The sequence below is a fragment of the Eucalyptus grandis genome, chromosome 9 (genome assembly GCF_016545825.1).
Source record: "Eucalyptus grandis isolate ANBG69807.140 chromosome 9, ASM1654582v1, whole genome shotgun sequence".
NCBI lineage: Eukaryota > Viridiplantae > Streptophyta > Magnoliopsida > Myrtales > Myrtaceae > Eucalyptus > Eucalyptus grandis.
The window spans coordinates 26,911,579-26,934,706 of record NC_052620.1 but is presented as its reverse complement, the minus strand read 5'-3'; the positions used below and the strand labels follow the sequence as shown (position 1 = coordinate 26,934,706).

The 23,128-nt window shown below is 38.8% G+C and overlaps 4 protein-coding genes and 2 non-coding genes across 6 annotated transcripts; 3 read left to right on the top strand and 3 right to left on the bottom strand.

Annotated features, from left to right (window-relative positions):
• Nucleotides 1-17: 17 nt before the first annotated feature.
• On the top strand, nt 18-88 carry TRNAG-GCC. Its single transcript has one exon. It is a non-coding gene; the product is annotated as a tRNA-Gly (tRNA).
• Nucleotides 89-1,115: 1,027 nt separating this feature from the next.
• On the top strand, nt 1,116-1,186 carry TRNAG-GCC. The gene has a single exon. It is a non-coding gene; the product is annotated as a tRNA-Gly (tRNA).
• Nucleotides 1,187-3,477: 2,291 nt separating this feature from the next.
• On the bottom strand, nt 3,478-4,228 carry LOC104418910. Its single transcript, XM_018862432.2, has one exon. The coding sequence runs from the start codon at nt 4,171-4,173 to the stop codon at nt 3,769-3,771; it is 405 nt and encodes a 134-aa protein (XP_018717977.1). The 5' UTR covers nt 4,174-4,228; the 3' UTR covers nt 3,478-3,768.
• Nucleotides 4,229-5,985: 1,757 nt separating this feature from the next.
• On the top strand, nt 5,986-9,447 carry LOC104418909 (ER lumen protein-retaining receptor erd-2.2). The gene is made up of 6 exons (XM_010030384.2): nt 5,986-6,426; nt 7,325-7,524; nt 7,931-8,071; nt 8,154-8,234; nt 8,956-9,080; nt 9,159-9,447. The coding sequence occupies exons 1-6, from the start codon at nt 6,204-6,206 to the stop codon at nt 9,205-9,207; spliced, it is 819 nt and encodes a 272-aa protein (XP_010028686.1). The 5' UTR covers nt 5,986-6,203; the 3' UTR covers nt 9,208-9,447.
• Nucleotides 9,448-9,753: 306 nt separating this feature from the next.
• LOC104418908 (type III polyketide synthase B) lies at nt 9,754-10,728 on the bottom strand. Its single transcript, XM_010030383.3, has one exon. It carries the CDS (start codon nt 10,711-10,713, stop codon nt 9,754-9,756), a length of 960 nt encoding a protein of 319 aa, XP_010028685.2. The 5' UTR covers nt 10,714-10,728.
• Nucleotides 10,729-17,089: 6,361 nt separating this feature from the next.
• Nucleotides 17,090-20,212, bottom strand: LOC104420564 (COBRA-like protein 1). Its single transcript, XM_039301344.1, has 5 exons — nt 20,091-20,212; nt 19,917-19,996; nt 18,974-19,427; nt 18,246-18,405; nt 17,090-18,156 (listed from the first exon to the last, which is right to left on the bottom strand). The coding sequence occupies exons 1-5, from the start codon at nt 20,167-20,169 to the stop codon at nt 17,883-17,885; spliced, it is 1,047 nt and encodes a 348-aa protein (XP_039157278.1). The 5' UTR covers nt 20,170-20,212; the 3' UTR covers nt 17,090-17,882.
• Nucleotides 20,213-23,128: the final 2,916 nt, after the last annotated feature.

Below are 23,128 nucleotides of genomic sequence, written 5' to 3'. Positions count from 1 at the left end.
ATATCACTTCCATCAAAGCACCAGTGGTCTAGTGGTAGAATAGTACCCTGCCACGGTACAGACCCGGGTTCGATTCCCGGCTGGTGCAAACCCGCAAAGAGCTGTGACGACTTGGGATCGTGATCGTTGATTCAGTCACACCATGTGATCCAATTGAGGATCAAATATTCCCGCAAACCCTGAGCTCTTCTTTTCCCTTTCTTGTTTTTGCTTTTATAGAACATTTCCCATCAAACTCAGGATCAAACATTCTTGTAAACCCTGAGCTCCTCTTTTCCCTTTCTTGTTTTTGCCATTATAAAATATTTCCCGTTCCTTCTTCCATTTTCCTTTCATTATTAGAAAAAAGAGTGCTATAGCAAAGTTTCATAGGAAAATTATCCAAAATGTTCTAAATTGCACTTTTATTAATTTAATTCTAAACATTTTGATATTGCCAATTGAGTCATAAATCTTTTTACTTTTTACTAATTAAGTCCATTCAACTAGTTTTGGCTTGAAGTAATTGTGATATTGATAATTTTTAATAATATTTTCAAAAAAAGTTATTATTATTCATTTCTACAGCTTTGGTCGACGAGGGTTGAGACATCCCCGGCTAGCCTTGCTCTAGATTTGGGTGAGGGCTCGCTGATCCCCGCTACCCATGGCTAAAAAAACGAACAAAGAAAAGAGAAGGAAAAGGAAAAAAGAAAGAATAAAAAAACAAATAACTTGCAATAAATATTAAAATATTATTAAAAAAATTATATTAACACCGGTTGTGTCATGTAGAACAGCCAGTGCAAACGTCAATATTCCTAATCAAAATTGACTGGATAGACTTAATTGGAAAAATAAGAAAACGAGTAAGAATCATTTGGCCAAATTATGAAGTTTAAGATCAATTTGACAAAAGTTTAATATTTTTTGGATAATTTTTCCAAAATCTTAAAATTTGTCTCGTGACTTCGAGAACTGCGCTAAAGTTCACGTTGATTGCAGAAACTCTCGAGCAAATTATTTTTCTTGACCAGGCTGATAGACATTCAGTCCGGAGATGCTGCATGTTAATTTGAGCTGGAACGGTATTACTTTTATGATATATAAATTTTTGGGAACGTCTACGTGTCGAAGCACCAGTGGTCTAGTGGTAGAATAGTACCCTGCCACGGTACAGACCCGGGTTCGATTCCCGGCTGGTGCAGTCTTAATTTTTTTTATCTTTTTTTTTTACAAAAAGTCATACCACAACTTTTGCTTTTGCGCCGTCATTATTACCGTACACTTCATCAATTGCGCACATCGTTGTAATTTCTTTTCTTGTCTTTTTTTGTTTTTCAATGGAAACAATTCCTTTTTACCATTATATATTATCACTAATTTTTTCATAGGTTTTAAAAGAGCAATTAATAAGGTGAGCATGGTTCGGATTGAGTCGATCCACCTCCTAATCCTATGATCAATTCACACAATACTCGTCCTTAATATTTGGAATCGATAACCAACCCCATTGAGCTTGGGATCGATGATTGGACCGACCTAATGAGTTTTTGAGACCAATTGGTAATTCTTTTAGTTCATTTTTGTACTTTTTGAAAAGGCAATCTTACCATTTCAAATTATATATCCATCGATAATGTGGAATTATGCAACCAAACTATAATATTAATATATATTCAACAAATTTAAGATAAGGCAACAATATGAAATTTAACACCTACTAAAAGCAAGAAATCATAAAAACGATTCAGACTGCTCATAGAAAAATGGGACAATACCATATGTAAAAGCGTTATTTAAATATATATTATATTAGTTAATGTGAGACCAGATTTGACTAACCCTAAACTCTTAAAATCGAAAATCAATCTGCACAGTGTTGGTTCAGGAATTTTAGGTTCAATGATCGATCCAATCCCCATGAGAATCGGACTAAGACTAGCGGAGTTGGATTGATCCAGGATTGATGCTGGGTTGACTCTAGATCGATGATCACTCCTAATAATTAGCATTCTTCAATCGAAACAAAACCGGAATTGGTCCTTGTATGATATGAGACCGGGCCAACACTAAGTCTCGGAGACGCAACATGATAAAACACTGGACCCCGAACCAACATTGGTAGGTTTGACAATAACCTTCGCGGAATGGGCGCCATTGCTTTCAACGTTTTCCACCATCGATTTCTTATGTACTTTGCTTTGGTCATACGTAATAGCTTCGCCTATAATAAAAAGAAGAAACGGACGTGTCGTTTTCTTCGAAGACCAGAACAATCGAGACAATCCCGTCCCGTGATATACGTGGCGTTGTCTGTCTTGACTTCGAATTTGGCACTGGTCAATGCCTATTCCACAATTTTTTTTTCAACCTGAAAACCGTTCTTCATCGGACGAGACACGAAGGAACTTGGATGCTTCGGGGGATACGTGTCGTGCCATCAGCTTTTCGACTTGAAGCGGACAAGATTCCTGTATCCGGCATGCATACTGTCCGATGAAATCCCCTTAGCAGTTATTGTCCGCAAATTGGTTGCTCTACTAAGTTTGACCTATTGCAAGTTGAACTCGCAGAACTTTGAGCAGCATATCGGCACGTCTCGATAGCGTGCCTTTAACCAAATCAAGCCGAACAGGATATGCAGGACGCCAATCTCTGCGCTCGCGATCAAAAAATGATGTGATGTCATAATAATGTCAAATGGGTAGACTGAGTTTGGCTTGCTAGATTACCCTGGAGTGTCTTGATTTGGAAGAACGATTAAGGGAGGGATGGATGCAAGCTTAAATGCTAATCATGATAAGAATGAACGGAGCATTTGAGATTTTATGGAATTACTATCAACTATTTAAAAAGTTTAAATTCTCCACTTTGATACCATGAATTACTTATAATACAATACAAATATTTATATGATACATTACTTAAGTAAAAAGAGAAGGGAAAGATCTACTCAATATTTTTAGCTAATTCTAAGAGATACATCTAATATAATAATAACTAAAAAATAAAAATTAAATCATAATCGATAATAAGAGATATATTAAATATTAGAAAAATAGAATGTAAAATCTTTAGCAAATCCTCCGCCATACACTCCCACGAAACTACTCGTCTGAACGAGTGGCTTTGACTGTAGCTTTAGGTGGCGGTCTCCATCAAAGCTTTCCGCGTACTCAACTTACAAGATAGAACAACCGAGCTGTTCAAGCAGAGCTCCATATACTCAAGTGGTTTCTTGTGCCAAAAGTTCCGTGTTGATTCGACAATAATTGACTTAAAACTATAGGCTGGCGGAAACTTGAGAAACATCATCTACTTGCGAATCAATTAAACCAGGCGAACCGTGCAAATGGCCAAAGACATGAAATCCCACCACAACCCATCAAGTTTATCTTCAGTTTTGCCCTGCCGGTCGATCGGAAAGAGACGAACTGAAGAGGTAGTGAACTTCGAATCCTTTGAATTAATATAGCTACTCGAGGCAAAGTACAGTTGTTCAGAATATCATGTTTCTCATTAGCCAAAGCACCCAAAGCCCTTGTGGACCGGATCGGAGTTCACAAGAAGCTAAAAGTTTGCCACGAATATCTACAATATCTGGACAAACCGTATTATTACATGTACGTAACTAAAACAAGAACAAGGCCATACAATATATACACCAACCTTGGCACTATACTCTAAATACCCTTTTTTTCCCACCTAATGAAAACAAATGAAAGACTTTGCATAAAAGAGAACCTATCTCGGTAAAGAAAAGATCTTACACCAAGGCTTGATTGCTCAAAAAGGGTTAAACCAGCTTTCTTGGAAGGCAGACTGGTATTGCATCAAAACAAGCAGCAAAACAATCAAAGCGGCGACCCCCCACGGTGAGCTTCCCTCGGTGGGCTGGCGATACATTCGGCGCCGCCTGTCCCACGGGGATGTGGCGAAGAAGCCCGCTGAGTCTTCCATGGACGTCGGCAACCACCGGACCAGGAGAAGCAAGACCAGCGGCGCGGCCAATAGAATCCAGCCCAGCTGCTCCTCGGTGCTTTCCACGAAATCCTCCAAGCTGAAGTACCATGATGTGCCCAGGAAGATGAAGATCAATCCTAGGATGAGCAGGACCGGGTATGGAAGAGGACTGAGGTCTGTGAAGGCCTCGGAGATTGAAGAAGCGGTGCTTCTTCTACCATAGGCCATGCTTAATATCTAGGAAAATAAACGGCAGAAGAAAGTTAGGAGATAGATGGAATACACAGTCTTGATTTTATTTATAGGAAGAAAAGGGTTTTGTGGTAATCTTGTAAGTTAGATCACCCACTACAGAACAGATATTTTTTTCCAATTACTTTTACCAACTTCTTGACAAACAAATTTGACCAACCTGAATCCAGGGAAGCAAAGTCGGAAGTGAAAACGAGAGAAATCCGGGAGAAGAAAACGAAGGTCTGTCTAGTTGTGATAGGGCAGGGCCTACATTGGGATGAGAGAAAATAATGTTTTGTTGCCTATGTTTATTGGCATGAGCTGGATTAGGAAAATAATTACAAATTGAGAAATATATCCAGATAGTACCTCCAGAATGTGGATAACATCGTCTTGACCAAATAAAATTAAGGAAACTAAGTATATGACGATGGGCGAGAACATTAGTTACTATGCTTGTCGTAAATCAAAGAGTGTTATTTTGTGTGCTTGCTCTATATTAAAATTAATTTTCAAAATTTGTGTACTAAATGATGCGGCGAAACTTAAGTGATCTCTTAAAAAAAGTGGGCTCTATTTGATAATTAATAATAGCATGTCAAATCATTCAATATATTGTAGATTTTGTATAGTAATTTTAGTAAATAATATAATTAGTTTTTCTGTATGCAGGAGAATTATATAACTCTCCCATATTTTATCATAGTATATCTGGAAGGAAAATAAAAGAAGATTTGTAACTTGGGAAATATTTTATCCTTCACTTTTGCTTTAATTCGAGTGCTAAAATTTGTTATCGCCAACTAGATTTTTTCCCCTTGATGGGTTTTTAGCACCTGGAGATTAACAAACCACACTTTGATTTAAAATCTCTTTCAATGGATGTAATCATTAATGTTAAAAGTGAAGCGATCAGGCCATTTAAGGATTAAGATAATGCCAGAACATCTAAATTGATTTCGACACTAAATTGCCCTGTGACTTATGCATTTGCAACTCGGGCAAAAATTTTATCCTATTTCTGTTGGGTGCATCTTTGTCTTAGATATACAGGTGGAAATTAAATAGTGCGTAGCATGGATAACATATATTTTATTTTTGTTAAGCTTATGTGACGAAGATTCGACATTATTAAGTTAAATCAAGAAGGTATTATTATCACAGATTTGTAATAAATTTATTTTATATTAGTAAAATTTTTACGGGAATATGTACCTATTATAATGAGAGCCCTTTATAAAGATATCTTCTTTGACTTTATACTGTCTGATAATTTATTAAAAGAACATTGTATCTATTTGTGTGAAAATAACTTGATATAATCATATCTTGAGCATATACATGTGCATGTTACATGATTAACTGACTAAAGAAAAGGCATAATGTAAATAAAATATTGTAGTACTTTTATCTGAATATAATACATAATATGTTTTGTATGTTTTTAATACGTTTTTTCGTAAATAGAGAGTATTTTTTTTTTAAGTTTCACATATGCGTGAGTTATAGAGTTTTTTAAAAAATCACGTCCGTATATATGTTTTATGTAAAATACAGAGTATTTTCCTCACAAGGGACAACTATTTATATATATATATATATGCGCATATATAATCAAGACATCTTTTTCACCGAGCGAACAGAAAAATCACTGAACTATTGAGCAAGTTACCCTCCATGGCAAGATACCATAAGAAACTAATTGTATAATTGAATACAATATTTTAGGCTCCTTTTTCTTTTTTCTTTTCCTTTTCCTTTTCCCTTTTCATTTTTTTTTGGGGTTGCCTTTTGATCTCACGCAAAATCCAAATTCCTCTTCTTCAAAGTTATAGCTCCAAATTCCTCTTCAACGGAACCTGCAACCCACGGCCCCCCTTCTCTCTTCCAAGCCGATCTTTTCTCGGTCAATTTTCCGTCACTTTCCCGAGAAACGCCACAGAAGAGAGAGAGAGAGAGAGAGAGGGAGAGAGAACACAGCGCGGGATCGATCGATCGGAGGAAAGGTTCGATTTTGATGCGATATGAGCCTGCAGAAGAGGCCGATCCACGCGGTGGCTACATGGGTGCGGAGGCAGCCCCCCAAAGTCAAGGCCTTTCTGGCCGTCGTCTCCGGCATGGCGGCGCTGGTCCTGCTCCGGTTCGTCGTCCACGACCATGACAACCTCTTCGTCGCCGCCGAGGCCGTCCACTCCATCGGCATCGGCGTCCTTATTTATAAGCTCATGAAGGAGAAGACTTGCGCTGGTATTCCTACGCAATTGCTTCCTTTCTTCTTTTTTGTCCCCTTTAGTGCGTGATTGGCTTGTGTTTGGGATGGTGTCGTATGGTGGGTATGAATCGGTTTGTGCGGTTAGGCTTCGGATGTTGCAGTGATCGCGTTGATGTTGGACGGGCTCTTTCAAGATGAGGTTTTTGTCCTGATCAGGTTGGGTTTAATACTTGCTAGGGTTTTCTGTGTTGATCGTTCATGTGAACTCGTGTTTGCCCAGGGCACTGGGTTTGTAGAAATGTTTTTTTTTTTGGATATGTTTTATAGTTCTTGGCTTCTTATAATTGCTAAGGACGTTCGATCACGAGCTGTGATAGAGAGCCTACTTAAGTTTCTGCCGGTGAAAATGTTATCAAGAGAGTAGAACTCGACCATTTGAATCACGTTGTTTCAATTTGTTTGCGCCCTTATGCGCAATAAGCAGGCGTATTGATCCAGTGTTTGCTCAATTGCCAGACGATTCACAAAAGGGCTTTCTTTTGCTGTCTGTCGGTTGTCTAAGCATTGCAGAATTGGTCTGGAACGCACAAGACCACATTTTGCTGGTTAGATGGTTGGAGTCGGATCACCGCATTTCTTCTCTGCATTTTTCTTTGGTTGAGAAACTTGCAAGCTGTTGTTTTATCGAGCCTCTAATTTAAATTTGATATTGTGAACCCAAAGGCTGACCTTTGGCACTGGACTTTTTAAAAACTATCATCAGTGTTCAGATAGTTGTCTATCATAGCTATGATCTATCAATTAGAAGTGTAATTCATTGCATACAAAAAAAATTTCAATTAAATGATACATTTATTATCTTTTTTGAACTCTAATTTTTTTGGTGGTATTACAATGTTTTGCATATGTTGATTGGAACAATATTCATTTCAGGGCTATCACTCAAATCCCAGGAACTAACAGCTATATTTTTAGCTGTTAGGCTGTACTGCAGTTTTGTAATGGAATATGACATACACACAATCCTGGACTTATCTACGTTGGCAGCAACCCTGTGGGTTATGTATATGATCCGTTTCAAGTTGAAGTCCAGCTACATGGAGGACAAGGACAACTTTGCTAATTATTATGTGGTGAGTTTGAGAGGTCATCTAGTCTTGCTCGTGGGTAGTCCACAAATTGGATTTTCATCCTAGGAATATAGTTTCTATAGTTCTCTCCCCATTTAATAAGGAAATTCACATAAATCAAAGGTATTAGTTCTGAATTTTTGCCTAAAGCAATTTTCATTCCAATTTCTAATCCATACAGTTAAAATGGCATGTGCATGTCTTCTGTCTTGAGGACAAGGTTGCCATTTCTAATTTAGTTGGCAGATTTATTGAGACAAGTCATAAGATTATCATGGTTTTGTCATTTAGGTCAACAATTTTTCTGGTTTTAATTTTGGGAATGTTGAAGAGAGCATGAAATGCGTTAATAACCTTATGTATATCACCTTGCCTAAAAGTAAATAATCTTTCTTCATTTTGGCTACAGTTGATACCTTGTGCTGTGTTGGCTTTGTTTATTCATCCGTCAACTTCACATAACCTAGTAAACCGGATATCATGGGCATTTGCTGTCTACCTAGAAGCTGCATCAGTACTACCACAGCTGCGTGTTATGCAGAACACAAAGGTAAAAGGGAGGGTGTTGCTTTTCCTAGACAGATCAAGGTATGACATCTTTGATAAATAACATCCTTTTTCCATTCTTTCAGATTGTCGAACCATTCACAGCACACTATGTGTTTGCATTGGGAGTGGCGAGATTTTTGGCCTGTGCCCATTGGGTACTTCAGGTTTGTTCTTCTGAAATATGAAATTTCTGTTTCATTGCAATAGTTAATTCTTGGAGAAGCTGCTTCTTGTACTACTATCTTTAGCATAAAACACTAGAGGCTCTAGAGCTCTATGAATAATTTTTAGGTTTTCCAACTTTTATGGTACATATACTGTTTATTCCACTCCGGAATTCTAGAGATTCTCTTTTTCGTATTATCTTTCTGAAAGCTGGAAACTTCCATCCAATGTTATGGGCTTCTTAGATTACCATCATATCTTGTCACACTCAGATATTATCTCGTGAGAGTTTTACTGAGGATATCAGTGCACTTCATCCATTGCATATTTTAGATAGCTTCAGTCTCTGTTCATAGGAGATACTGTTCAAATGAGATATTACTTGGCTATGGTTGAAGTTTGATACAGTTTTCTCTCGTTTAACTATCTCTATTCCAGCTGAAAATGGGAGCATTCTGGCTTAAAAGTTCCATTTTAATGACTGCCGCTGTAGTAATTCTTGATTTATTACCTTCCACATTCTCCAGCTCTTTTTCTATTTCATATTCTTGGAATAGTTTGTAAGCACTAAAGATGATAAGCGCTCTTATACTTAGTGTGTTTTCCCTGTTGTTGGTCCCGATGGTTAACATACTTTGCAGCCAATAAGGATTGATTGTTGCATCACTGAGTTTACAGTATGTTATAGAGTACTCATATCTTATATCCCACGTAAAATAGGTTCTAGACAGCCGTGGGCACTTACTGGTGGCACTGGGTTATGGGTTATGGCCTTCCATGGTTCTTATCTCCGAGATTGTCCAAACATTCATTTTAGCAGATTTCTGCTATTACTATGTTAAAAGGTCAGTCTGGGCTTTAATTTTCATTTTGCATATACTTAATGTTTCATCAACATGCATAATTCTCGAATCTTCTTACAGTGTGCTCGGAGGACAGCTTGTTCTACGTCTCCCCTCTGGGGTGGTATGAACTACGCATTGAGATTCAGATGAGGAAATGGGGATGGATATTCACTATTCTCGTAGTCTTGCGCTCTCTACCTGTTTTATATTCCAGAAGAATGTTCTGGTTTACTTGTTATGGATGCACATCCAGCAGATTGCTTCTAGTAAGAAGCAAGTGTCAGCAGCTTTGGTTGGATGTTTTTTTTTAATGTATGATTACAATCGGGAATGATATAGGATTTTGCAGCAACAATTTCTCATGGTATTACTCTCTCTCTCTCTCTCTCTCTCTCTCTCTTTCTCTTAGCGCACACGCACACAAATATTGGAGCTAATTTGCACAGCAAGTATTAAGTCAAATGGTGATTATAACAGATGTTGAACTTGGAATGCAATCTTTTGAACTGTCTGAAGACGCAACATTTGTTGTATAATTTCTCAAATAAAAGCTGTCATCTCTCATGGAAACCCGTCTGGGCGATGAAACTGTAAAGATCGCTAAGATGATTAATTCTGTTTGTAATTTTTTAGGATGTAAGTGTCGACAATTAGAGGGGGCTCTGGGTTTTACTCAAATAGTGAGGTTCCTCGCAAGAATACCTTCGAATGTAACCCCAGGCCCAAACGCCAGGATCAAGCCGAACGCATCTTGACTCTGGTCGTCCTTTTTCATCTTCATGCTCTCTTCCAGCATATAATCAAGGACATACACAATGGTATTGCTACTGGCATTGCCGTAGTCCTTTAAAGCTTGCCTACTTGCCCTTAATTTATCGGGCAACAAGTCGAGTCTCTTTTCAAGTCGATTCAAGATTGCTGGTCCTCCTGGGTGGACTGCCCAGAAGATTCTGTTATAGTCTTTGTTGGATAAACCAATAGGTTCCATCAACTTCGAGCAGAACCCCTCGATGTTATCTTCGATGATCTGAGGAAGCTCTCTTGCCAGTTTAAAGCTTATTCCCTCTTCTGTCAACCTCCCATCTATAATTTTTTCAGTATCTGGTAAGAAATGTTGAATGGCCGTATTAAGTTCGAAGAGAGGCTTCTCAATGCTTAAATCCGGGTCAGCCCCAATTATCATTGCTCCGGCACCATCGCCAAATAATGCAACCCCAACGAGATCATATGGCCTCTCAGCGCTCGGTGGCTTGTACCCAATGATGGTAGTTTCTGATGTAGCAAGCAAAATCCGGCTACCAGGATTGTTTTCCGCTATATCCTTTGCAACCCGAAGTCCAGCAACACCTCCAGAGCAGCCAACAAAGTAGAGCAAGACCCGGCGGGTTTCTGGACTGAGCTTGATACCCTTTGCGAGATAAAGGTCTCCACCTGGTAGCCGTGCTTCACTAGACGAGACATAGACCAAGTGGGTAATGTCTGACGCGGGTCTCCCCCACTTCTTGATGCAATCTTGCGACGCCTTGATGGCCATCTCCGTCACTGCCTCATTGCAGATATCTAGTCTTTGCTTTACCGTGGGGAGGCCTTCCATGGCAAGCTCTGGATACTTCTCGAGTATCTCTTCGGACATGACCACGTACCTCGTTTTGACCGTGGTTGTTTTGCCTGAGAGAGCCACAGAGAAAAGTCAAAGAACATCATATGGCAAGCATAGCTGTGGGCATGATAATAACGTGGAGGAAATCAAGGAGGGAAGTGTATCGAGAGAATCACATAGACGAGTCAGCTTCTGTTTGAGGTCAGGATCATCACAGTTGGTGTTCCTAAAATACCCATCAACCAGGAACTCCTGCATGACAAGCTGGTTAGGAAAAGCCTTGCCAAGGGCCAAGATGGTGGCTTTCCCACGACCAGCCTTCTTCCATGCAAAAGGTCGCTGAGCTCCCTCTCCATTCTCCATCTCTCTCTGTCTCCGTCAGCTAAGTTACTTAGTGCGCATTAGCGAGGGGGAGCTGTGCGGATGCCTCTTTACCTTGAAATGAAGCAAGCGGGGTGTGGTCCTATATATAGGAAACTAACGCGAAACTAAAAGTTCCGGCTTGAGCTGGAGCAAATAAAGTAAGCAAAGTAGGAGAGATGCCCTGTGGGGGAGATATGATTTGGATATGGTTTTAGTTGGAGGGAAAAGATTAGTTGAGAAGCAAGGCATACATGGGGGTCATGTTCAGTGATGTTGGTATGAATCCGTTATAGGCTACACAATTTCTTTAACATGCACACCAATTCATACATGTCCCTTTGGAGTTAGCTACCACTGCTCTGTCACCGGTTCTTTTAAGAAATAATGTAACACAATATCCCAATGCAAAGATCGTCAAGAATAAAAATAGATGAGCGGCCTATGCAGCTTCGCTTCTCAGAGCAAGAAGAATTTCATGAACTGTTTTCTTATTTCTCAATCCTAATAGAGCAACCCCCTGAATAAGCAGCTGCAAATTATTCAACGATCTGAAGGAACTTCTCCAACAATTAGTGTTATCTCTTTGTAATGGAGTAACAAATTCCATCCTACCACATGTAAAATGGAAGAAACAACATTAATTTTGTCTTTGCTAATTAGTTTACTTACAAAAGTTTGGTGTCAAATATATTTGCATTACCGGACGTGCCTTGTGTCACATATAAATGATTTAGCAGTAAGATTACTCAACCTAAAAGAGACAGTTTACAAGAATTGAAGCAACAGCATGACATATTGGCAAATTCTATTAGGAATTTTAAGAAATTTATTATCAGCCTCTTTCAAGAAGTAAATCCCAACGGTTGATCTTTGTCTGCCTGCAGAAGTTTGGTGTTGTAGTAGTCTATTCCCCTGACGAGAGGAACCTCATCTGCAAATGTTTTGCACAGATGCAAGATAAGCAATTATCACATTCTTTTAGGTGTTCAAACTTCACAGCCGCATGATGTCATTAGTCTTCTGATCCATGAAAGTTCATTCGGCAAATGTGGATTGTCCGTTAAGTTATTCTATTGGTTAAGATTTCTCTCCTGTCAATATGTGGTTATTCGGTATCCTAGTCAATCTGACTTAGCCCAGAATAGTACAGAGACAAAAAGATTAAATTGCTCTCTGAAAAGTCTGATGAATCATAATTGGTTTGCTGACAATCTTCAAGAAGGTAAGTTAGCAGTCACCTTCCAATCTGACAGCTGGAATAGCTGAACTGTTGAAGCTATATGTCGTCACAGACAGGCCAAAACCGGGATGTTGGACCAAGACATTCCAGTTGAAGTAGTTTCACTGGTAATTATAGTTGGAAAATGTAAGTTTCACTCGCCAGTGATCTAATAGTTGTTTTTAAGGTGCCAGTAAACACGAATTGGGCAGTTATGATCGGTGCATTGTACAATGTCTGTATCGCTGAGGGCATCTTCACTGGTATATGCTCATATGTAAGATACTTGAAATCAGATTGGGGTGTGCTCATTTCTTTTTGGGGATAAGCAGTTGACAATGACTTACCTTATGCAGGAAGAAGTGTTTGGACCTGCTTCTTTAAATCCACAGCCGCATTTAGGACAAGAAGTGATGCCAGGGTTATAAAATGTTGACATGACGTGCAGCAGACTGGTGCTTTGTCTGCCAAAAGGCTTGAATACATGCAAGTTGATTGCCATATTCCTGCACATCACAGTTTAGATTGCAACACTTGAGGCGAAATCGGGTAGGATTTGGTCTAGAAGCAAAGTTACCAATGATCCTATCTCAAAAATTTCGAAGGAGCAGGCCAAAAATTTCTGTGAGTGAAGCTCCTCCACACACGACACACACTCAAAGCACGAGAACCCTCAACTAAAGATGTCGTTTTTAATCATTGTCAGCAGAACAAGGAAATGGTCAAACTTTTTAAGGCAGCCAGAAGCACCATACTTTTGCATAGTGATCACTAACCATATATCCATCGGTCATCCACTTATAAATGTTGAAAGTTATTGTAATGCTTCCGTTTGAATCTATGGGGTCATAGTAATCTGAAAGCAGGTTTCAGAAAGAAGAAGAGCAACATGACTAACAATATAACGACTACTGAACTTTGAAAGAGTAACAAATCAAGAATAGGCATTGTTACCTGATAAACCACACGAAGTAAGTACCATTGCAGACACCAGAACCAGTGGACTAATCCAACCAAGGACGATTAGCTCCATCTCCGCTATGAAGATCACCGAGTTACTGAGCGGTGCTGTTTTGACTCGAGGAAGGAACTTCAACGTGATACATTACCAGACAAAACATCAAGAAAACGACTCACCTAGAAGGATTCCGAGAGTCCCCTAACCTACAAAGCTACACCAGATGAGTTCTTTTCCAGGGTGTCTTTCTTGTCGCTCCCGGCATCCGACACCCTTCTTGGATGGCACAGAATGAGGATGATGTGTGATACGGTGAATGTTTATAGTATGATATAGTTTTTTCTTTTTCTTTTTCTTTTTTTTTTTATGCCAAGAATCCGGCCTAATTCACCTTACGGGAGCACAGTACTGACTATACCTCAGAGGAGGAGACTAGCCTAGCAACCTACCAACCAGGGCTCCCTCTAAGAGTTGTGGCGGACTTTGAGAGTCGAACCCCTGATCTGGTGTCAGGAGGCCAGGCGTCAACCAGCGCAGCCATGTGTGGGTGGGTTTATAGTATGATATAGTTCGTCATCTACTATGCAAGGAAAGACCAATAAAAAGGGAAAATAAATTTAGTGGATGAACAGTGAATGTGTATGTGAACATCTAATCAGGCCTCGGCTTACGTAATTCATGAGATTAGTGGAGCATTTTATGAATTTAAGGTTTACTTGCCTCGGTTGATTTTCCTTGTCATAGGAAAAGTGTCAAGAGGAAATGTGCCTCTAGCGAATTTATCAAACATCATATATCCAACATATATAATTTTATATTTACGAAAACACAATAATGTTCTGTTTGGGTTCTAGATTAGTAATGTTGGTAATGAATTCTTAATAATGTTGGTAAAATAGCCCATTGGTTAAGTACACCTATGCAATTTACGTGTGATCTTAGGAGTCTCCAGCCATCGATGCAATAGTAACATACCATTTGTGTTATATGTTTTCTACTCAAATCTAAATAATAGGAGTGAGAACAGTGATTCGGGAGTGATATTAACAGTGCTATTAGAAGGACTTGTAAATTCGAAAAGATCTTGTTAATCTGTTATGGAAATGCGGTGGTAGAATTATTACTTCTTTCGTAAGTCACAATTGTTTCTATTTTGGGTGGAAAATACTGGGAATGAATTCTTTGCACTCCTATGGACATTTCGCGGCCGCCTCCTCTGCCGCCGCCGCTGTCGCCGCCGCTGCCTCCGCCTCCACTCATTTCGCAGTGAGGTTCCTCTTTGGGTACGCTCTCATTCTACCTTTTAGACATCGCTAGCCTTGTATATGGTTTCTTGCAAAAAAACTTGGTACTTTTTTCAGATGAAATTTGTATTGCCCACAGTTGATACGAGTCCACGATGTAGCACCATGGTACGGTTCCTGCAATATATTTAGGGAGGTTGGCAAAATCAGGGCTTTTGGTTTTCGCGTGGAGATCGGAGTGCCACGTTGGTATCATGAGCTGTGAAAGGTTTGACTTTGGTAGTCTCGCGGCAATGAAAGCTAGTAACTTGGGGGTGATTATCTTTTGCGTCGCGATTGTCGTGTGTGCGGTTGTCGTTAGGGTCTGACTGAGAGTGATTAGGGAATGGAATGTCTGTCATTCACTCTGTCATGAATGTAGTGTGATTTGGTATTATTTGCAATGTGGTTAACTTGGTGTCGTGGGATATATACCAAATTTAGGGTCACTTTTAGTTGCTAGGCATTTAGTATCGATGCAAAATGCTTCAGACCCTAACTATGTATTCAGAAGATATGAGTTTTTTTGGCTTGGCCAAGCGTCGAGATGAATATCTCTGAGTTCTTGGAGGTGAAGTGCAGAAAGTTAGGACTGTTCATTTCTTAATAATCAGAAGCTTTTGCTGCGCATGTTGTATAGTGCAAGCTGATGCTAGTGACTTTAAGGTTCATGTGAGCACAAGTTACATATACTGTCTTGTTGTCCTTCTCATATTTTCTTGAGTCGGTGGTCAGTGATGTTTGCTTTCACTGCATTATCTTTTTCTCTTCCTTTGGTATATATTATGAGGGATGAGCAGCTATTGGCCCCAAAAGAAAATGCATATGCATAATTTCTTTTTACTTTGAGATATCAACGATTAATAGTTTGACTCTGCTCAGCTACAATTTTTGCTAGTCTCTACTAGCCTTTTAGCTGAAATTTTCTTCCTTCTCTCCCTTATCCTTCATGATATCTGAATTATCATTCTTGTGTAGAACTTTTAAGTTACCTGTTGCATACTGCAATTCTGGGACAGCATGGTCTGAAGATTATGTTTCTTGTACGCAAAGTAATTTCGAGAATCTATTGCGTGATGAATCTCTGAAACACGCGCCGAGATATACAAAATAGGGATGAAGCCTCTCTTTTCAGCTTTTGAGTTTAGGACATTTGCCTTGACTTCGTTATGGTCTTTTCTACAGTCCTATTTGCCACTTTTACAGTCCAGTATCCAGGGGGAAGAGAATGATAACTTCTTGCAGGATGCCACAGAGCCAAGTAGATATGTTCATTCCCTTCAAAAATTCTGTCAAACAGATCATTCAGGAGGTGAGTGCGTATACGTTCCAAAGTCTTGAATGCGGTTAAGAACACTGTGATAGCTTTCCATACCATTCCTAAGTATGATTCTCTTTTACTGGCAGGGATAATTCGAGAGGATCTCTTCAGACATGACCACATTCCTCATTTTGACTGTGGTTGCTTTGCCTGAGAGAGTGACAGAGAAAAGTCAGAGCATTACCTAGCTTATGGCAACCATAGCCGTGGGCATTCCTTTGAGAGTATCAAATAGACGAGTCGGTTTCTGTTTGAGGTCAGGATTATCACAGTTGGTGTTCCTGAAATACCCATCAACCAGGAACTCGTGCATGACAAGCTGGTTAGGAAAATCCATGCCAGGGGCCAAGATGGGGGCTTTCCCAGGACCGGCCTTCTTCCTTGCAAAATTTCCCTGAGCTCTCTCTCCATTTTCCATCTCTCTCTGTCTCCATCACTGAAGTTACTTAGTGCGCATTCGCGAGGAGGAGTTGCGCGGATGCCTCTTTACATTGAAATGAAGCAAGCAGGGTGTGGTCCTATCTATAGAAAACTAACCCAAAACTATAAGTTCCAGCTTGCGCTGGAGCAAATAAAATAAACTAAGTAGGAGTGATGCCCTGTGGGGGAGATATGATTTGGATATAGTTTTAGTTGAAGGGAAAAGATAAGTTGAGAAGCAAGGCATACATGGGGGTCATGTTCAGTGATGTTGGTATGAATCTGGCAAAGTATAGGCTACACACTTATTTTTACGTGAACGATATTCATACTTGTCCCTTTGGAGTTAGCTACCACAGCTCTCACCATTTCAATTTGAAATAACGAAACACAATATCTCAACGTAAAGATCGTCAAGAATAAAATTGTTGAGAGGCCTATGCAGCTTCGCTTCTCAGAGCAAGAAGAATTTCATGAACTGTTTTCTTATTTTAGAATCCTAATAGAGCAACCCCCTGACTAAGCAGCCGCAGATTATCCAATGGTCTGAGGAACTTCTCCAACAATTAGTGATATGCCTTTGCAATGAAGCAACTGATTGCATTCTACCGACAGTATGTAAAAAGGAAGAAACTACACTCTTAATCTTGTCTTCAGTAATTAGTTTACTCACAAAAGTTTTAGTGTCAATTATATTTGCATTACTGGAGATGCCTTGTGTCACACATAAATGATCTAGCAGTAAGATTACTCGATCTAAGAAAAACAGTTCAGAAGAATTGAAGCAACAGCATAACATATTGGCAAATTCTGTCAGGAATTTATCAAATTTACCATCAGTCTCTTTCAAGTAGTAAATCCCAACAGTTACAGGCAGTGCGTACAGAAGGAGCCAGTCCCATACAATTAAAGATATAATATTGGATGAGGAGTAGGGATAAAAAAGCTCTACAGCCCACAACAATCCTGTGCAGATCTATGCCATCCCTGATAGGATCTGAGATGGATAAAAAATAACTCGAGATTTGATAACCTGCAAAATTTATTTATCAGAACCAGGAATTCACTAGTTTGAGAGTTAATGTGACTGTCAGCAGAAGGAATAAGTGAGGACTGGGATTTAGACTCAAGCTGCCATTAGGTAGCACTGGGAAATTGTCTGGAAGAGGCATTTGGCAGCTTTCACCATTGAAATATATTCTTCGAGGAAAAGCCCAACCATTCGATAAAGTGAATGATTCCATGTCTTTCTTCAGTAGTATTTCTGTCGTGACTGAACCGAGTTGATCTTTGTCTGCCTGCAGAAGTTCAGTGTTGTAGTAGTCTATTCCCCAGAAGAGAGCAACCTCATCTGCAAATATATTCCAGAGGGAAGGCAAGCAATTGTTACATTATTTTAGGTGTTCAAATTCACAGCCATATGATTTCATTATTCTTCTGATTCATGAAAGTTCATTTGGCAAATGTGGAATGTCCATTAAATTGTTCTAATGGTTAAGATTTCTCCCCTGTCAATATGTGGTTATTTGGTGTCCTAGTTAATTTTAGCCCAAAATAGAACAAAGACAAAAGTTCAATTGCTCTCTGAAAAGTCTCATGAATCATAATTGGTTTGCTGACAATCTTCGAGAAGGTAAGTTAGCAGTCACCTTCCAATCCAACGGTTGGAAGAATTGAACTGTTGAAGCTATATGTTATCACCGACTGTCCAAAACCGGGATGTTGGACCAAGACATTCCAGCTGGAGTAGTTTCTCTTGTAATTGTAGTTAGAGACTGTTAGTTTCACCCGCCAGTGATCTAAATAGTTGTTCTTAAGGTGCCAGTGAACACGAACTGGGCAGTTGTGATTGGTGCATTGCACAACGTCTGTATCGCTGAGGGCATCTGACTGAGGCAGAGCAGTTCCTTCACTGGTATATACTCATATAGTAAGATACTTGAATAATCAGAGCAGGGCGTGCTCTTTTTTTATGGGGTTGGGCAGTTGACAATGACTTACCTTATGCAGAAAGAAGTGTTGGGGCCCGCGTCTTTACATCCACAGCTGCATGTAGGACAAGAAGTGATGCGAGGGTTATAAAATGTCGACAGTGACACGCAGCAGACCGGTGCTTTGTTTGCCAAAAAGCTGGAATATATGCAAGTTGATTTCCATGTTCCTGCACAGCACAGTTTAGATGGTAAGACTTAAGGCGAGATCAGATAGGATCTGGTCAAAATTACCAATGATCCTATCTGAAAATTATTCAAAGGAGCAGACCAAAAGTTTCTGTAACCGAAACTCCTCCACACACAACACACAAAGCATGAGAACCCTCGACGAAGAATGTTGTTTTCAATCATTTTCAGCAGAAAAAGGAAATAGTCTACCTTTTTAACGCAGTCGGAAGGACGAAGAATGACAATACCTACTCCATTCAGGGTCATTTATCTGTCACGAAGGGCTCAGGTACAATACAAAAGGATAAATGCTCAATCATGGTATTGACTTTCGACCAAAAAAATTTAATGGTATCAATGATCAGACTCCAGGTACCTTCTCCAAGAAAAGTGCATTTTTCACCTCATCTACCCCATTTTCATACACAGAAACTAATTGCAAGGAATACTACTGCTAATATGCCCCATATCAGTAATCTATCACCAACACCAGGCATATCAGCCCTTTGGCAATGGGATTCTTTCTATAATAGTTGTGTATAGTTCCTCACAGCAAGTAGTACTTACTGAAAACCTGAACTTCTCTCCTCCCACCAATATCCGAAGAAACTGTCGGATCAGTGTCGACCAGTGGGCCACATGTGTAACCAGGACCTGGTGCCATCAGAGTAAGATTTAGAGGTGCATGCCCAGTAGAGCTTCCCTCCAAGTTTCCAACTTGAATTTCAAAAGAAGAGAATGACTTGGAAGGGTCTATAGCCCACGCTGACAGGAGGCCGCCGTGGCAACAGTCTTCTGACCTGTTCTCTGGTGAAGCATCTGGTATGAGATCGAGGATCACGGGGTTTTTCTTGCAAGAGTGAGGGATTTGGAACTTGAATGATGAGCAATTCCCTTGTTGTGCGGCGAAAGCTCCTGACATCGACCATATAACTTCGTCCCTAGCCCACGTCCATCCTAACTTCCAACCTGGTTTTTCAATGTGGCGATACTGGTGGTAGTTCTGGATTGTCACTCTCGCCTGAACAAGAAGAATGTATTAGCCAGAGAGAGGAGTTTCGCCAGGTGAACTCCTGTAACATCCTAGAGTTGCAGCCTGCCTTCTATATGAAAAGTGACCACATTGCATATCCATTGTAAAAGTTTTCCCATACGGATCTGTGACAGGCTATCCAGAAACAGCAGAGATGGTATCGCTATGCTGCACCATATGCAGAAGGCAAAGATTGCACAGTGGGACTTCAAGTTAGCATCACTCCAACTAGAACAGACCAAATAGTATTTTTTTTTTTTCATCAGAGACCAAATAGTATTCAATCTTAGAAAAAAACGTGACTTAATGATAATTTCCTGGCATGTACTCAGAAAAGTTCCTTGGAGGATGTCCGAAACTCATCTTAGTAATTGTAGGATAAAGTACCAAGAGCAGTGTTGAGCTTTGCCAGAATCCTAAGCAGAAACCAAATCACAGTTCTTGAAATATTTAGTACTTTGCATAGGGATCACTAACCATATATCCATCGGTTGTCCACTTATAAGTGTCAAAAGTTACTGTAATGTTTCCGTTTGGGTCCATAGGATCGTAGCAATCTGCAAGCAGGATTCACAAAGAAGAAGAGCAACGTGACTAGCTAACAATTACTGAACTTTGAAAGAGTAACAAATGAAGAATAGGGATTGGCACCTGATAAACTGCACAAAGTAAGCACTATTGCAGACACAAGAGCTAGAGGACTAATCCGAGCAAAGATTCTTAGCTTCATCTTCACTATGAAGATTACTAGGTACCGAGTGGGGTGCTGTTTTGACTCAGATGAGGACTTTAGAGACTCCGTCTTATTATCAACGATGAGAAACCCACCAACTTTATTGAAAAGACCATGCCCAGTTGGAGCAAAACAAGAATCATAGGAAACTTCAACGTGATATTACCGGACAAAGACTCATCTAGAAAGACTCCTGATAGTTCCCTTCCTACTAAGCAACACCAGATGAGTTCTTTTTGAAGGCGTCTTTCTTGTCGTTACGAGCACCCGACATACTTCTTGGACGGCACAGAGATGAATTTGATAATGATGCCGCAGATGTTTATAGTATGACACTGTTCGTTATCTATTGTACAAGAGAAAACCAAAAAAAGAAAAAAAAAGGGAAAAAGAAAAAAACTATACGCTTATACTACAAAAATATGGGATGTACACAACCAATATATATATGTATATGTATATGTATATATGTATATGTATATTTATATGAGATGCAAAATCAAATACACTACATATCAAATGCGTGTGAAAAAAACCAATGGGATTCATTAATTTAGTGGATGAACAATGAATGTGTATGTCAACAACTAATCATGCCTTGACTTATTTAGTTCATGAGATTGGTGGAGTACATTCATGAATTTGAGGTTCACTTGCCTAAATAAATCTTCCTTGAGGAAAAGTGTCAAGACAAAATGTGTCTCTAGTGGATATATAAAACTTCGTTTATTGACGAACGTGTCTAATTGTGTTTTGTAAAAACAAAATAATGTTCTGTTTAGGTCTAGATTTGTAACGTTGATAATAAATTCTAACTAATGTCGGCAAAGTAGTGCAACTAACAACCCATTGATCAGATACACTAATGTAATTTACGAACAACCTTAGGAACTTACAACCATCAATTCAGTAGTAACTTACCAATTATGTTATATATTTTTTATCGGAAAATTGTCCAAAAAGTCATAAACATATTATATATTTGTCAATTCAATTATAAACATTTTACTTGTACCAATTGAAACATAAATATTTTCATATTTTGCCAATTGGGTATATCCGGTCAATTTTGCTGAAAATTGCTAATTTGGATCTTTGGTTGTCCTATATAGCGTGACTGGTGTTAATGTAGACAATTTTAAATATAATATTAATATTTTTTGTTCTTTTTCCCCTTTTTTTCTTTTCTTCCCCTCTTCTTCTAGTTGGTTGTCGGGTCTCGAGTGAGCCTTGCCCATCCTTGATGAGACTCGACCTTGCCTAGCAATGGTGAGGTCAACCTCACCAGTGGCCGAGGACATGCTTTGCCAAAGGCCGACGATTGGCTAGATGAAGGAGGGAAGGTAAAAAAAAAAAAAAAAGAGAAAGAAAAGAAAAAAAGAAAAAGAAAAAAAAAAATAAAATTTAAAATATTATTAGAAATATCCACATTAGCGCTAGCCACGCAATGTAGAACGGCCAACTTCTACGTTAACGATTTTCGGCCAAAATTAGCCAAATAAACTCAATTGACAAAATATGAAAATGTCTATAGCTTAATTCATAATTAAAATATTTAGAATTAAACCGACAAAAGTGCAATAGGTTCAGGGCTTTTTGAATATTTTTTCTCATTTTCTACTCAAATCTAAATCATAATAGAAAGAATAGTAATTTAGGGGTGAAATTGATTGTACTATTACAGGGACTCGTAGATTCGAAAAATTCTTAATAAATTATGTTATAGATTTGCAGTGGTGAAATATTTATTTCTTTCATAATTTACCACTGTAAAACCGACACTACTAATGAAGTGCGTCAACATTTTGAAATTCACTATCAAAGGGACTTGTGAGTTTTAATTTTTTTTATAATATTGTACTATGAATTTTTAGTGGTAAAATACTTATTTCTTTCATAATTTAGAACCGTCAACAAACATTGCTAATAAAGTATATAAAAATTTGGTAATTCACTAGTGGAGAGAATTGTAAATTAAAAAAAAACATGTTAATAATCTACCTTGAATTGAAAATGTAAAAATACTAGGGTTAATACCATGAAAAACCTTAAATTATTTTACTTGTGACAAATTTATCATAAGCTAATTTTTTGATCGTAAAAAATCCCAAATTTGTACATTATGATAAATTTACTCTCTGTTTATGGAGGTAAATGACAGTGATAGTTGATAGGTATATCACTTTTGGGTTTTACATTCCGTTTGTCATAAGTGTATCAATTTGTCAAATGTATTAGTTTGAGGAGATAAATGCATATTAGTTTAGGGTTTTTAGTGATCAAAAAATTAGATTTGGGCAAATTTATCATATGTGTATCATTTTAGAGTTTCTTGTGATATTAATTCAAAATACTAATCAACTTAGCAAACAAAGAATCTACATTTCCGGCAAGAAGTCAAAACACTTATTACAATGGTTGCGTGAGGGGCATAGCGAAGCTTGGCTTGCTGATCTTTCTTAGCCATTCTCACTCGTGTTTTCTATAGAAAATTCGACATGCCTAGGAAACTCAGTCTCTCTCATTTTCATGGCAAGGTTTGCAAATTTTTAAAGCGAAGAGGCACGCTTTGCTCGAGCAGATGCTTCCAGGATGATAAGTTTCATAAATTCTAGGAACCCTCCTCATTCTCTTCACAGTAAAGAGAGCCGTTCGGACTCGTGTCGTTCCCTAGATTTGAAGCATTTACGAAACCTAGCGTACGAATTACTACAAGAATATCCCGCACATTCCCAAAACCCCCCGCCATTTTCTAGGCAGACCAGACCCAACATATTCGGATATGTTTTCCCCCTTGCTCTTACCTCGTTCAGCTTTGCCAACTGGTGTGGAACATCTTATCCTAGGTCATAGGTTGATGTCTCCTAAGATTATTTACTTGATTTAACTAATGTTTGTAGAATATTATTTAATCAATTAAGAACAAACGGATCCATACATGATTGTAAAACACCAA

What these genes read in the sequence shown, in the direction of transcription:
- LOC104418909 (XM_010030384.2), top strand. Translation starts at nt 6,204, where the DNA reads ATGAGCCTGCAGAAGAGGCCGATCCACGCGGTGGCTACATGGGTGCGG. An exon ending in GAAGGAGAAGACTTGCGCTG is followed by an intron (nt 6,427 to 7,324) that starts GTATTCCTACGC and finishes TATTCATTTCAG; the next exon opens with GGCTATCACTCAAATCCCAG. An exon ending in ACTTTGCTAATTATTATGTG is followed by an intron (nt 7,525 to 7,930) that starts GTGAGTTTGAGA and finishes TTTTGGCTACAG; the next exon opens with TTGATACCTTGTGCTGTGTT.
- LOC104418910 (XM_018862432.2), bottom strand. Translation starts at nt 4,173, where the DNA reads ATGGCCTATGGTAGAAGAAGCACCGCTTCTTCAATCTCCGAGGCCTTC.
- LOC104420564 (XM_039301344.1), bottom strand. Translation starts at nt 20,169, where the DNA reads ATGAAGCTAAGAATCTTTGCTCGGATTAGTCCTCTAGCTCTTGTGTCT. An exon ending in TACTTTGTGCAGTTTATCAG is followed by an intron (nt 19,997 to 20,090) that starts GTGCCAATCCCT and finishes TCCTGCTTGCAG; the next exon opens with ATTGCTACGATCCTATGGAC. An exon ending in AACACTTCTTTCTGCATAAG is followed by an intron (nt 18,157 to 18,245) that starts GTAAGTCATTGT and finishes AGTATATACCAG; the next exon opens with TGAAGGAACTGCTCTGCCTC.
- LOC104418908 (XM_010030383.3), bottom strand. Translation starts at nt 10,713, where the DNA reads ATGTCCGAAGAGATACTCGAGAAGTATCCAGAGCTTGCCATGGAAGGC.